Source organism: Scardinius erythrophthalmus (assembly GCF_964197995.2).
Source record: "Scardinius erythrophthalmus genome assembly, chromosome: 8".
In the NCBI taxonomy this organism is placed as follows: domain Eukaryota; kingdom Metazoa; phylum Chordata; class Actinopteri; order Cypriniformes; family Leuciscidae; genus Scardinius; species Scardinius erythrophthalmus.
This window is the reverse complement of record NC_138228.1, coordinates 1,177,917-1,190,302: the sequence shown is the minus strand read 5'-3', so window position 1 is coordinate 1,190,302 and position 12,386 is coordinate 1,177,917. Positions and strand designations below refer to the sequence as shown.

The window sequence follows — 12,386 nt, the reverse complement described above, 5'->3', positions numbered from 1 at the left end:
GCCAACGCAACCGAGGAGCTTCAGGTAACCTCACTGATGAGCTCATCAGGTGTGATCCATATATCATGTGACTGATGACATGATCATTTCAGTGAGAACTCTGAAAGATTCGTTCATGGTGGGCGGCACAGGATGACATAATTACCCAGAAATCTAAGCATGGATGATGTCATTGCAGATGAGGTGGACATTTTGGGGAAACATCTGAATATGTAAACACTCTGGGTTTCTTCATTTCTGCTGATCAAACACACAAAAACGCACAGATATGATCAAATCAGAGCACAAATCAACAGCGCGCTTTTCCCTCCACAGAAGCACGTCGCTAAACTAGGGAATGAACTTGCGCTCCCTGGGCAGTTCAGCGCAAAAAAGGAGGCGTGAGCACAACGCGCATACACTTTGATTCTCTCATCTACACAGAAGCAGCAGTTTTCATTTTTTGCAAATCATACATTATTACGATAGATAGATAGATAGATAGATAGATAGATAGATAGATAGATAGATAGATAGAATGACAGATAGATAGATAGATAGATAGACAATTTATTATAAAAGCATACATCTAGCTTAACTAGATTAACTTTCTTAGCGAGAACGTCGGTCTCCTCGGCTGTGAACCGCTCCTGGCAAATCCGCCGTTATAATAGCAATCCGCCATGGAACAAGCGCGCCTGCTCTTAAAGGGAATGTGAGATGTCGCTCTGATTGGTTTATTTCACGTTACACCCAAACCACACCTATGAATAATGAATCTCTTCAGACCAACACATTTTAGATTTGCGCCGGGCGCAAGAGTCATTTATCCCGCCATCTAATAGCAACAGCGCCAAGACCCGCACACAAAGTTACTTGCGCTTTGCCACTTGCGTTTCAGATCGTTAAAATAGGGCCCTAAATGTTTAAACTAATGACTTAACTCTCTCTATCTCTCATTCCCTCTATATATAGAGAGAGGCCAATTGATTTAAATATATCAACACAGGGCCTGAATTTCATTTTGGAAAATGGGGGGGAAATCCCCCCTTAGGTGATTCTTATGGGGGGGAATTTTTAATTTGAGGGGGGAGTTTAGACTTTTTTTTTAATTACATTTATCTCGCCTAAATGTATGCTTAGCCTACTCATTGCATTTTTACAATGGGGTCATTTTGTTCTTAAGAATTTACACAACTCAAGGAAGCTTGATTTCAATCTTTGAATTAAATTGAAAAAAGTAGCACAAATAAATACAATAGAATAAAGATATCAATAAAGAGAAATAAAGAGAAAAGTTTTTGCTTAGGTCTAAAACTAGTAGGCTATTCAGAAATACTACAGAGACTGAATAAAGTAGCCTAATCAAATGTAAAATAACACTGGGTAGTATTTTAGTCCTGACTAAATTAAATTCATAGGCTATTAATCCTGATTCCTTAAAATGAAAGCTATGTTTTGTTGTTTTGACAAACAAATTAATGACAGACACATATGGCTGCTGTCCCTTTAAGAGCTAGTGCACGGATCCTGTTTTCATTATACGGTCACGTGCGATTTATGCTTATTTAAGACATAACCGACTGTGTTTAGATTAGAGGATACTCTCCAAGACCGAAATTGACATCATTTTCTTATGTTTTTGACTGTTAAAGCGATTTATAATCCACGAAAAATAACTTTTGTTACCCGCGAGCTGTTTGTGAGGCTGCTTTACTCTATGTATGTGTGCAGAGAAAAAAGCATCTCTCAGACAGCGCGCAAGTACCGAAGAGTTTAAAATCGCGTGACTGTTTAAACTGGTGAGACTTGAAAAGACGTGCAAATGGTGAACTTTAGTTACTCGTGATGCAATGCTGGCCCGATCGACTCCCGAAAAGCGAGAGTATCGCTGCCTGCTGCGCGCTTAACGATTGCATTGTGCAACCCATTTTGAGAGACGCGAGATAGAAGACGCAGCGCCGCTGAATCACTCACGCTGTTTGTGAAATTGCGTCTCGCAGACAGTTTTAAAATGACTGATTTGATTTTCCATCTGCGTGGATTAATTTACTAATACAACCTGAACCTACATGCTAAAGTGAATCAATGTTTGCGGGAATTTCCCGCATTATAAATGGGAGACCTGCGGGAATGATAAAAAATATGCGCAATACCCGCAATCCCGCACCGAAATTCAAGCCCTGCAACACTCCCAAAAGTTTAAAAACAAGCAGCTTTGTTATAATTACTACATGAATAACAGAAATATGTTTAACCCTTGTTCTGTGCGGAACATTTAGCCTAATTTGGTGTTCCAGGCCAAGAAGGACCCGCTTTTTAAATTAACACCAAACATCGGATTCAGTCTTTTTTATCAACTTGTTTTCTTTCCGTTAGCACAGGTTTTAGGTTTATTTTTGTATCTGACTGATGGTAGAGCTCATTGATCCGTGTTTGAGTGGAAACATTCACTCAAGCTTATTTAAATCAGTTCCAAAAAAGAAACCTAAAACCTGTGTAAACTGAATTAAAACAAGACTGAATGCAGTATTTTGCAGTAACACAGCATAACACGAGATTTATTAGCAATTTTTGACCCGGGAACACCACAAGTGTAACAAGGTGGATAAAACCCCCACAAAAAGTGCAGAAATGATCATAACTTATTTTAGGAAGTTGTTACACCCTGTGTGAGCAAAGTCAATCCGGTTTAGTTCAACGCGATAACATTTACAAGCATTTTCAGGGGAAAAATCCTCAGTATGAGGGCCAAATATATCAACACACAGTTATTTTATCTCGTGTCTGAATCACCATTCCTCTAACGGTGTGTGTGTGTGTGTGTGTGTTTCTCCAGAACGATCTGGACTCAGCCAGTGTGGACGTGGACGACACACTCCAGCTCCATCTGAACATCAGCACACTGAAGAGCAAAGACCACATCATCGAGTTCGTCCCGGCGCTGTCGACGCTCACCGATCACGTGCGCTACGCCATCGAGTACGGCAACGACGACGGCCTGTTCCTGATGAACCAGAAGCACGGCGTCAGCTACTTGCACATATCCAAGAAGAAGCCTCTCCAGCCGGGTGTGTATTCTCTGCAGATCCGCAGCGTGGGCCGGGCCGGTGGACTCGAGCCGGGGGACTCGGACTACCTCAGCGGGCAGCTGGGACACGCTCTGCTCATGCGCGTTCAGATCGTCCTGCACTGATCCAGCAAACACACAGACTGCCGCCCGCAGCTACGGCCAAAGACCAGCACCTTCCTCTCCACTAGCGCTGCGCGATCAATCGCAATGAAACCGCACGCGATTTGGCAAAGGCTGCGATTATTTTATGCACGACTGATCGGTAGTAAACGCTGCTCCATCTGAACACCAGAGGGCGTCACACACACACACACACACACCCCAAATATGCCCCGCAGAAACATTCCAGGAAATCTCTGAGCATCACACTCTCTGTCTCTGAATCAACAGAAGACTGAAGCGCTTTGATTAAACACGAGTAATAAACACACGACTGCCTTATTCTGTGTCAGAAGCTCATCATCTCACAGGAGGAGGAGCTCAGCTGTCCTTATGAAGTGAGTTTGGAGGAAAAGCGTGTTATTAATGTCGTCTTTTGTTGGACAAGAGGTTCATAAACGCTTCTCATGTCTGGAAAGATGTTTGACGCGTGTTGCTTTTTCAAATGCACGTTATAAGCGACTGGAACTCACAGTGCTTTCAGAGTGAGCAGCGTTTACTGAGCCGTACGGCACTGACAAGCTGCGCATTACAAATAATCGCTTTAAGTGCGATTACATGGAAATTGCGATTAATCGTGCAGCCCTATCTCCATCATACGCTCGCATCCCAATATAGACGCTGTGGAGGAACGGACGCGAGCCGCACGCGTGCCGAAGAGCCTCGCTCGCTCTCTCTCTCTCTCTCTCGCCGCTCAATCTGTCGCATCTTACTGCTGCTGCACTGCACAAAACACTCTTAAAGGGATAGTTCACCCAAAAATGAGAGTTAGCCCATGATTGACTCTTCCTCAAGTCATCCTAGTGTAAATGACATTCTTCTTTCAGACGAACACAATCAGAGTTATTTAAAAAAATGTGCTGGCTCTTCCAAGCTTTATAATGGCAGTGATCGGCTGTATATTTTTTGAAGTTCAAAAAAGTGCATCTATTTATCATAAAAGTGCCTCTATCCATCATAAGTGCATCTATCCATCATAAAAGTGCATCTGTCCATCATAAAAGTGCATCTGTCCATCATAAAAGTGCATCTGTCCATCATAAAAGTGCATCTGTCCATCATAAAAGTGCATCTATCCATCATAAAAGTGCATCTGTCCATCATAAAAGTGCATCTGTCCATCATAAAAGTGCATCTGTCCATCATAAAAGTGCATCTATCCATCATAAAAGTGCATCTATCCATCATAAAAGTGCCTCTATCCATCATAAAAGTGCATCTGTCCATCATAAAAGTGCAGCTGTCAATCATAAAAGTGCATCTATCCATCATAAAAGTGCATCTATCCATCATAAAAGTGCATCTATCCATCATAAAAGTGCATCATTCTGTCCATCATAAAAGTGCAGCTGTCAATCATAAAAGTGCCTCTATCCATCATAAAAGTGCATCCGTCCATCATAAAAGTGCATCCGTCCATCATAAAAGTGCATCTATCCATCATAAAAGTGCATCTATCCATCATAAAAGTGCATCCATCCATCATAAAAGTGCATCTATCCATCATAAAAGTGCATCTATCCATCATAAAAGTGCATCCGTCCATCATAAAAGTGCATCCGTCCATCATAAAAGTGCATCTATCCATCATAAAAGTGCATCTATCCATCATAAAAGTGCATCCATCCATCATAAAAGTGCATCTGTCAATCATAAAAGTGCCTCTATCCATCATAAAAGTGCATCCGTCCATCATAAAAGTGCATCCGTCCATCATAAAAGTGCATCTATCCATCATAAAAGTGCATCTATCCATCATAAAAGTGCATCCATCCATCATAAAAGTGCATCTGTCCATCATAAAAGTGCATCTATCCATCATAAAAGTGCATCATTCTGTCCATCATAAAAGTGCAGCTGTCAATCATAAAAGTGCCTCTATCCATCATAAAAGTGCAGCTGTCCATCATAAAAGTGCCTCTATCCATCATAAAAGTGCATCTATCCATCATAAAAGTGCATCATTCTGTCCATCATAAAAGTGCAGCTGTCAATCATAAAAGTGCATCCATCCATCATAAAAGTGCAGCTGTCCATCATAAAAGTGCATCATTCTGTCCATCATAAAAGTGCAGCTGTCAATCATAAAAGTGCATCCATCCATCATAAAAGTGCAGCTGTCAATCATAAAAGTGCCTCTATCCATCATAAAAGTGCATCCGTCCATCATAAAAGTGCATCCGTCCATCATAAAAGTGCATCTATCCATCATAAAAGTGCATCTATCCATCATAAAAGTGCATCCATCCATCATAAAAGTGCATCTGTCCATCATAAAAGTGCATCTATCCATCATAAAAGTGCATCATTCTGTCCATCATAAAAGTGCAGCTGTCAATCATAAAAGTGCCTCTATCCATCATAAAAGTGCAGCTGTCCATCATAAAAGTGCCTCTATCCATCATAAAAGTGCATCTATCCATCATAAAAGTGCATCATTCTGTCCATCATAAAAGTGCAGCTGTCAATCATAAAAGTGCATCTATCCATCATAAATGTGCATCTGTCCATCATAAAAGTGCCTCTATCCATCATAAAAGTACATCTATTCATCATAAAAGTGCAGCTGTCCATCATAAAAGTGCAGCTGTCAATCATAAAAGTGCAGCTGTCAATCATAAGTGCAGCTGTCAATCATAAAAGTGCCTCTATCCGTCATAAAAGTGCATCTGTCCATCATAAAGTGCTCCACGGGATCTGGCGGGTTAATAAAGGCCTTCTGAAGTGAAGCGATGCGTTTATGTAAGAAAAATATCCATATTTAAAACTTTATTGACTAAAATAACTAGCTTCCGGCAGACGGCCATGAAATTTTTTCTTCAAACTCTAATTGTGTTCGTCTGAAAGAAGAATGTCATCTACACTAGGATGAGTTCAGGGAGAGTAAATCATGGGCTAACTTTCATTTTTGGGTGAACTATCCCTTAAATCAGTGTTTTTGGCTTGTTTTCTAGTACAGAAATCTAAACGTTCTTAAATCAAGAGACTTGAAAAGCAAAATGACCTGAGATAGTCTTGGTTTCTGAAATGGTTGCTCAAAGCGTGTGTTTGAGACTGTCTTTGGTTCACTGCAGTTTTAAGGAGGAAATACTCAGCAATGCTGTCGACTTATGAACTTACACATGGTTTGTCTTAAAGCAGATTAAAAACACCACATAGACACATAAACAACATTAAACGCTGGATTTACACCACAGGGGGACTTTAAAGATATTTTTGTTTGTTTTAAGCACAAACGCGCTTAATTTTGATAATTGGTTGCAGTAAACAAGACTTAATATCTTCAGTCATTTCGCTTCTCCAGTAAATGCATCTTGATTTAAGGACACTTAGATATTTATATTTGTGCTGGAAACGAGACCGAAACCCTGAGGAAGAACGTCATGTTTGCAGTGCATCACGTGAGCGCATTGATTCATGCACTGTAATAATCGTCTACAAGCGGCTGACCGACGCTTCTGTTCTCTCCTGCAACTATACTACATGTAATTTAAGTGTGTCTATACTGTAACCGTGTCACTTTGTTACTCGCGATGTAAACTAGAGGACCCCTGGAACGGAGGGGTTTGTAATGGTGCTTCTTATAATGACCAACTACTTGTAAACTGTGTTTCTGTGACTCGATGCACTGAGGTCTCGCGGCCACACACACTTCCACACACACGCCGTCGGGCCTCGGCCTGGAGAACCACGCCGTTCTGTCTTCACACTCGTGAGGGGTTTAGTTGTACATTCACAATAAAAACATATTTTTGGTTGTACGGGTCGACTCGACCGCTTGCCTTGATTTCAGAACAGCAGAATCATTCGTTCTGTGTCGGTTCCTCTTCAGAAAATCATGATTCATTCAAGAGTCACATGACCATTGTATTGTAAACCAGTTGTATTGGTAATACTGTGGCAATCATTTACCCAGTAAAGCCTGACATATGAAGTAATAGTCAGATAAATCTAATTTTTTTTAGACTATATAAGTTTGCATATGTGTTTGAGTATCATATTTGATGCATCAGGCTTTTATATGGCTCATATACTGAGAATATGAAGGGAAAATCAGCTCAAACTGAGTACAAATATGCAACTTGTTGCACATGCTGATATTTATATGGGCAAAAAGTGATGAAATTCTGATGCTTGTGATGTAAATCAACAGATACTTGCATATATAATATATGCAATACATAATATGTCTTAGTAAGATGATATTTAAATGCTTAGTTTTATGATCAAAGCTCTGTAGTTTTAAAACATATGCAATACAATGATGATTGACAGATGAACAATTAAACCTTCCTCAAAAGCCTGATGATCATATTTGATATTTTCTAATAAATGATGTCTGGATAATCAAATAAACCTCAGTTCAGCTGAAATATCACCAGCAATATCAAAGTTATTCTTATGTTTACTTGATCAAATCAGTGCAGATTTAAAGACACGTGACGCTCGAGCTGAAGGACGCCTGCACAGTTACACTCTTTACTGGAGTAAACTCTCAGTCAGAGATTGAGTTTTGATCATTTAGATTAGAAATCAAATAGGTTTTATAGGGTTAATGTATTTTGGGGTATGATTAATTTCAGCTGTGGTGAATATCAGAACTACAGTATTAATGTTTTTGCATGAGCAGTTTCTGATCTCAACAAGAATCACACAATGTGTTTTTCTTTATAAAATGCCCTTTAGTGATTATTCACTATCAATGTACGTGTTTAAAAGACTAAAACCCAGCCGTGTGTTTAAGATAATGTGCAAAATGAAAATAGCAATGCAAATAGTACAAATTAAAATATCAGTAATACTATACAATAAAGTCATTAGTCAATCCATTAACTACCAATGAGCCATTATTAACCAATGTTAGTGTAAGTTCACAGTGCGATTAACTACTCAAGTATTGTTCATGTTTACTAATTGAGTTTAAAAGAACACGCTGACTTTTTGTGACTATCTTATTCGCCGTATCCCCCAGAGTTAGATAAGTCCACACACACCCTTCTCATCTCTGTGCCGTAACTCTGTCTGACGCACCCACCGCTAGCCTAGCTTAGCACAAAGACTGGAGGTAAACAGCTCCAGCTAGCATACTGCTGCCAATAAGAGACAAAATAACGCCAACATTTTCCTATTTACATGTTGTGTAGAAGATGGCTGTGTCTCATGTGACCTTGTTATTCGTTCACACTGTGACTATACAAATCACAACATGTAAATTGGAAAATGTTGGCGTTATTTTGTCACTTATTGGCAGCAGTATGCTAGCTGGAGCCATTTACCTCCAGTCTTTGTGCTAAGCTAGGCTAGCGGTGGGTGCGTCAGACAGAGATACAGCACGCACGGAGATGAGAAGGGTGTGTGTGGACTTATCTAACTCTGGGGGATACGGCGAATAAGATAAAGTACCTAATAGTCGGCGTGTTCCTTTAACAAATGAAGCCTCATTGCAAATGTTACCACAAAAAAAAAAACTGTAACAAATTAAATCAAGTAAAAATAAAGCCACTCCTGTAGAAACACACAATGGTGACGCCAGTAAAACATTCACAAATGTTCCAGTGAAACATTAACAGCAAATTAATTCATTTTAATGAATACAGTAATGTAGAAAAAAATTCTGGGTAACTGACAGCAAAGTGAACATATTTGTCAACTCTATGAAATATAATCATAAATGTCATTAAATAGATCACTTTCATAATCTACATGCACAAACTAAATATACTGTCATTTTACATCAAACAAACAGTGAAATAATCCAGTGTTAACACTTTACAATGAGGCTTCATTCATCAACCTTAATCCTTCTACAGCATTTATTAATATTAATGATCAACATTCACTAGAACTTCATTAAAATCAAAAGTTGTATTAGTTAATGCACAGTGAACTAACAAATAATAGTTCGACAACTGTATTGCTCATTGTTAACGAATGCATTAACGTTAACAAATGAGGCCTTATTGTAAAGTGTTAATTAAATGGCAAAAACACACATTTAAAGTAGCATTTTCATTGTTGAGAGCTTCAGTTGGTGCCGGTGGAGCCGAAGCCGCTTGCTCCTCTCACAGTCTCATCCAGTGTCTGAAAAGAGGAAAACATGATGAGACAGCTGATCTGCAGATGCTGGGATCAGACGGTTTATGAGGTTCACCTGTAACTCCTGCAGCTCCGGGTAACAGATCCTCTCGCAGATCAGCTGAGCGATGCGCTCGCCTCTCTTCACTGCAGGAGGAAACATGTCAGATCAACTGTGGATGAGGTTTATGTCATTCCTGCGAGGGTTCGCTCACCTTCGAACGGCTGTTTGCTGAAGTTGAAGAGCACGACTCCCAGATTCCCCCTGTAGTCCTCGTCCACCACACCAGCTGCAGAAACATCACACACGTCAGATCATTCATAAATCAATCACTCTGATGTCATCAGTGACGCGAGCGACAGACGTACCGCCCACGTCGATGAAGTGCTTCACCGCGAGACCCGAGCGAGGAGCTGCAACACAAAACACAGCGTTAGTCGAGGCGCTTATGCACACGGACAATGTGGGCGGGGCTTGATTGTGTCCGCTCGTGTGGTTTTGTTTATAAAAAAAATAAAAAGTAGTCGAATTATAAGGTGGTCAAAATTATGATAAAGTTACATTTTAATGTTTTTAATCTCATGATCAATTTCGACTTTTTAATCTCATAATTATGATTTATTAGAAATGATGAGATAAAAAGTGTGGCATGTCATAGTTATGAGGAAAAAGTTGAAATTGAGAAAGTCGAAATTTGCAAAAACTTGAATGACATGCTAAATCACAATTACGACTCGAAGTCAAAATGAGATGTTGAAATTGTGACAAACTAAATCCAAATTGTGATATTTCAACTTTTTCGCTAATAATTATGACTATACACCACAATTTTGACTTTAATCTCACAATTGTCATAATTATGACTTATTGGAAATTATGAGATAAAAAGTTTGGCATGTCATAAATATGAATTAAAAGTTTAAATTAAAATAGTCAGTCAATTTGCAAAAATTCAAATTACATACTAAGTCATGATTATGAGATTGAGTCATAATTTTGTTTTTTTTAATGTCGTAATTGTACATCAACTCATACTAAATCAAAATTATGACAATGTATAACTGTGAGGAAAAAATCTTAATGAGATGTTGAAATTGTGACATACTAAATCAAGATTGTGATACTTGCAACTTTTTCCCTAATAATTATGACTATACACCACAAATTCGACAAAAAATATACATCAATTTTGATTTAGCATGTCATAGCTTTTACCTCATAATTTCGACCTTTTTCCCCCTCATTATTATAACTTGTGTCATTAAGATTTATCAAATCATGATTGTTTTCTTGTGGAAATGAATGGATTCTGACACGTGACTCTCGCTCACCTACTCTTCCGTAATATCCGTGAGGAACCGCGATCTGGATATCAGTCTTGACCAGAGCTTTGTCCATCGGCCCGATGCTGTAGTCATATGCACTGAAACACACACCATCACCACATGCATTACACTAGCAGGAACCACTGGAAATCCAAGTGCTTTCTGCAGGTCGAAAGATTATAATCCACATTATTCCTCTAAAATCAGTGCATGAATGTAAGCGCGCCGCGTGCACGGCGCTGAGAGTCACCTGTACAGGTCGAATCCCGCGGCTCGGCTCGATCCTCGGCTCGGTGTCGTGGCGTTTTCTGTCAGTTTGGCGAATTTGAGCACCTTTTGTTCTTCGTGTCCGTTCACTGCATCACTCTTGCATCTCTTCTGCGGCGAAACCGCTTCTGTAACTTCAGAGCAGGGCATTTTACTGACGAGCGCGTGCAGCTGGACCTCGCGGCAACAGTGAGTGTATGCTGTGGTTCTGAGCGCGCCAGAAATTCTCGCGCGCATTATTTGAATGACCCCACCGCGGGAAACGTTCTGAGTGGTGGGTACTGCATGACGTAAGGCGTCATAACGTCACAGCAGAATGTCTAGCATGTTATGTAAATCGGTTATTAAATTATATAGCAAAATGTCTCTACTAGATTTACTACATTCACTACCCTGCCTTTGTCAATGTACCTAGATCACATTTCAGTAGTGGTGAATCACATTTTTATTATTTTATTCAATAATAATTTAGAGAGTTAACTGTGATTCAATAATAGCCACTGCTAATGAAGACCAACGGCTGCAGTCAGATATTAACGGTCTATATTTCGCTTTAGTTTCTATAAAGCTGCTGACCTCTGAACACAAACCCGTATAAACCGCGAACAGCAGCGCCAGCGACAGAAACGCACCGAACCATCATCTTAAGCCGCCATTTGTGTTTGTGTTGCATTCTGGGACTTGTAGTTTTTTTTCCATCGTGCTTTCTGTGTAGTTGGCTGTAACGGTCAAACAGTTTGAACTCACCTTCCATCGCGACTCTCTCGAGCGCGGTTCAGTTGATTCGAAGTCACGTGATTATGTGAAGCGGTTAATTCTGAAGGAGAAACGCGACACGACGGCCTCCTGTCAGCGTTAAATACTCAGGTGAAGTTAATTACTTCTGATAATAACTCTGATCTGAACTTTATGGAACCCCAAAAACATGCTTTGGTAATTCATAATGACATAAACAGTCGAAATTTGTCGCATGACATACAAAATCATAATTATGAGATTAAAACATCTATATTCATGAGTTTGTCAAAATTTCGACTTTTCATCTCATAATTATGACTATGAAGTCATAATAAATTATTTAGGCATATCACACAAATAGTACAGTAACTTAAGGGGGAACCTATCACGTTTCCGCCACAAAAACATGCTTTGGTAATTCATAATGATATAAAAAGTAGAAATTTGTCGAATGACATACAAAATTATAATTATTACGAAGTCATAATTATGAGATTAAAACGTCGACTTTTCATCAACTATGAAGTCATAATAAATTATTTAATCAGGCATATCACACAAACAGTACAGTAACTTAAGGGGGAAGCCTATCAATAATTGAGGCATTCAAATGGATTTTTCAAAACTTTATTTACTGTGAGAAAACATTTATGTAATTGAATTTGAATATATAACATGAAATAATTTCACACAATCTTTCCCAGTACCACATAAATATAAATAGGATTAACAAGATAATATCATAATGGGCCGTCAGTGAACATATTTA

General features: G+C 39.3%; 2 protein-coding genes across 5 annotated transcripts in view; one reads left to right on the top strand and one right to left on the bottom strand.

The window, feature by feature from the left end:
• The window catches only part of fbn1 (fibrillin 1), a 111,057-nt gene extending 104,085 nt beyond the window's left edge, over nucleotides 1-6,972 (top strand). Inside the window, exons 66-67 of the mRNA XM_081372922.1 lie at nucleotides 1-24; nucleotides 2,819-6,972. The exon at nucleotides 1-24 is cut by the window's left edge and continues 130 nt beyond it. Coding sequence (XP_081229048.1) covers nucleotides 1-24; nucleotides 2,819-3,175 — 381 coding nt within the window. The 3' untranslated portion in view covers nucleotides 3,176-6,972. The remainder of the gene's footprint in view (nucleotides 25-2,818) is intronic.
• Nucleotides 6,973-8,545: 1,573 nt separating this feature from the next.
• dut (deoxyuridine triphosphatase) lies at nucleotides 8,546-11,758 on the bottom strand. Of its 4 annotated transcripts, none has more exons than XM_081372926.1 (7): nucleotides 11,627-11,758; nucleotides 10,863-11,007; nucleotides 10,619-10,710; nucleotides 9,656-9,700; nucleotides 9,502-9,576; nucleotides 9,363-9,433; nucleotides 8,546-9,292 (listed from the first exon to the last, which is right to left on the bottom strand). In XM_081372926.1, the coding sequence occupies exons 1-7, from the start codon at nucleotides 11,631-11,633 to the stop codon at nucleotides 9,236-9,238; spliced, it is 492 nt and encodes a 163-aa protein (XP_081229052.1). In that variant the 5' UTR covers nucleotides 11,634-11,758; the 3' UTR covers nucleotides 8,546-9,235. The 4 variants fall into 4 exon arrangements, with proteins under 4 accessions (XP_081229052.1, XP_081229051.1, XP_081229049.1 ...); XM_081372925.1 differs by having other exon boundaries at nucleotides 10,863-11,013; nucleotides 11,627-11,712; XM_081372923.1 differs by having other exon boundaries at nucleotides 10,863-11,013; nucleotides 11,456-11,648.
• Nucleotides 11,759-12,386: the final 628 nt, after the last annotated feature.

Bases quoted from the DNA above. Each gene is read 5' to 3' on its own strand.
- dut (XM_081372923.1), bottom strand. From the start codon at position 11,633: ATGGAAGGTGAGTTCAAACTGTTTGACCGTTACAGCCAACTACACAGA. The intron at 10,711-10,862 runs GTGACTCTCAGC...TGTGTGTTTCAG, and splicing joins GCGGGATTCGACCTGTACAG to TGCATATGACTACAGCATCG. The intron at 9,577-9,655 runs GTACGTCTGTCG...ATGTTTCTGCAG, and splicing joins GCACTTCATCGACGTGGGCG to CTGGTGTGGTGGACGAGGAC.